The 2,050-nt window shown below is 43.4% G+C and overlaps 1 gene segment (V, D, J or C); it reads right to left on the bottom strand.

Moving 5' to 3' along the window:
• Nucleotides 1-1,127: 1,127 nt before the first annotated feature.
• LOC132358179 (immunoglobulin heavy variable 3-23-like) lies at nucleotides 1,128-1,594 on the bottom strand. The segment is given in 2 exon segments: nucleotides 1,128-1,444; nucleotides 1,549-1,594. Coding segments are annotated over 2 exon segments (363 nt in total).
• Between the last annotated feature and the right edge of the window lie 456 nt (nucleotides 1,595-2,050).

Here is a 2,050-nt window from a genome sequence, read left to right as displayed (position 1 = left end):
CAAGAGGTTAGCAGGCAAGTCAAGAGCCACCATCCTGGCAGGGACATCTGGTCTACCAGTAGGGCAGGGCTGAGATATCATAACGAGGAAGGAAGAATATGTTCAACTCTTTATACATCCACTGGGATAGTTTTGAAACGGGTCCATTTAGACAAGATTTAGACAAGTGAAAACCTGAATATCTAACTGTGAGTCTCTGCCTGTCATATATGACATTTTCCTGCCCTATTTCGAAAAGTCTTTCTTTCTTTTTTTCCACACACACACACACTGTATTTTATTTTTACAAGAGATAAATAGACTGACACCAAGCATTGTACATGGATGACCACAACAAAAGCAACAATGATTAAAATTACGAAACACAAAACACATTCATGCTATGTCATAATATTGACATTCAGTCCAGTAATCCTCCACTGTAACAGCTCCTTTACTTTGCAGTCAAAATTGATGTGTATATTCTTTGCCTCTGAGTCCTTGTGGGATTTTTTTTTTAATTGAAACAGAAAGTCACAAAAGTTATAATCAGTCCTCATCAGTTGACTCAGTCCCATGTAATCAATTTTTTTTTCATCTTGATCTTTTGTTAGCACTTTTATGAGTTCATCAGTTTTTCATTAGAGTTCTGAAAATGCTTATTCATTCAGTTCAGCAGTACAGTCAGTTACCAGAAACCTGTACTTGTCAGAGTGTTTTCCATGAATTCGTTGAAGATGAAAGCATTTTATAGGAACATATTTGCAAAAGCATCACAGTACACCCAGAACTGTCTGTAAATGACAAAAGACTTAAAAATGACCACGGTTAAAGATTTGATGAAGTTCATAATAATGCAATTGACAAGGAAATTTAGTTATTTCTGAGACATACATTTTCGAAAAGTCTTTCTAATTCAGAGACTGAATGTGTACGTAAAGAACCATGGATGAGTACAGAGAGGTTCCCCAGGGAAAACTGCTATATGGAGAGGAAATCCCAGACCCTGACAGGAAAGCAGCCCTTAACTACCATCTGCACCTGCTCCCTGGGCTGAAACACACTGTTATATGTCCTGAGTGCACCCTGCATCCCCCCTCCTGTCTCGCTGCAAAGAGATTTGTGTCTGGGCTCACACTGACTTGCCCTCACTGTGTATCTTTTGCACAGTAATACACGGCCGTGTCCTCAGATCTCAGGCTGTTCATTTGCAGATACAGCGTGTTCTTGGAGTTGTCTCTGGAGATGGTGAATCGGCCCTTCACAGAGTCTGCATAGTATGTGCTACCACCACTAGTAATAATAACTGAGACCCTGTCCAGCCCCTTCCCTGGAGCCTGGCGGACCGAGTTCATTTAATAGCTACTGAAGGTGAATCCAGACGCTGCACAAGAGAGTCTCAGAGACCCCCCTGGCTGCACCAAGCCTCCTCCAAACTCCACCAGCTGCACCTCACACTGGACACCTGCAAACACAGAGACATTGTTGTCAGGAGACTGTCACACATCCACTGATTCCCTCACTCATATCCATTCACATCCTCAGTATCTCTTGCTCTCCATGAATTACCTTGTAAAATAGCAACAAGGACAACCCAGCTCAGCCCAAACTCCATGGTGAGTGTTCTGTCCTGAACCCCGAATGGGAGCACCTGGGAATCCCGGGCTGGAGCTGCTCTCCCAGAGCTGCAGGGTCAGGGCTGGGGCTGCTTTATGTCAGCAGAGGAAGGACCCTATTTGCATGACCTTCTAGTATATAAGAGGCTATGTCATTGAATGTCCACAGAAAGGGCAGGGTCTCAGAGCAGGTGTGAGAGTCTCGGATTTTGTGGTGTTGATAGCATTTGGGAAATATAACTTTCATTATGTGATTTTTCCAGAGTAAACATTTAGGACCCATATGTCATTTTACATATGCACACACACCCTGTGATGTAGCTGTCATTGTTTCCCTCATATTAGAGGTGTAAACTACACCCAGAGGTATAGAGTGTTTGTGGAGTGTCCAAGGATAAACATGGGGTGATCGTTAGATCCAGCATCTGCCCCTCTGCTCTGGGCCAGGCTGCTCC

The sequence above is a fragment of the Balaenoptera ricei genome (genome assembly GCF_028023285.1).
Source record: "Balaenoptera ricei isolate mBalRic1 chromosome 2 unlocalized genomic scaffold, mBalRic1.hap2 SUPER_2_unloc_6, whole genome shotgun sequence".
Lineage (NCBI taxonomy): Eukaryota > Metazoa > Chordata > Mammalia > Artiodactyla > Balaenopteridae > Balaenoptera > Balaenoptera ricei.
Note: the sequence above shows the minus strand (reverse complement) of the source record. Positions and strands in the feature narration are given on the sequence as shown.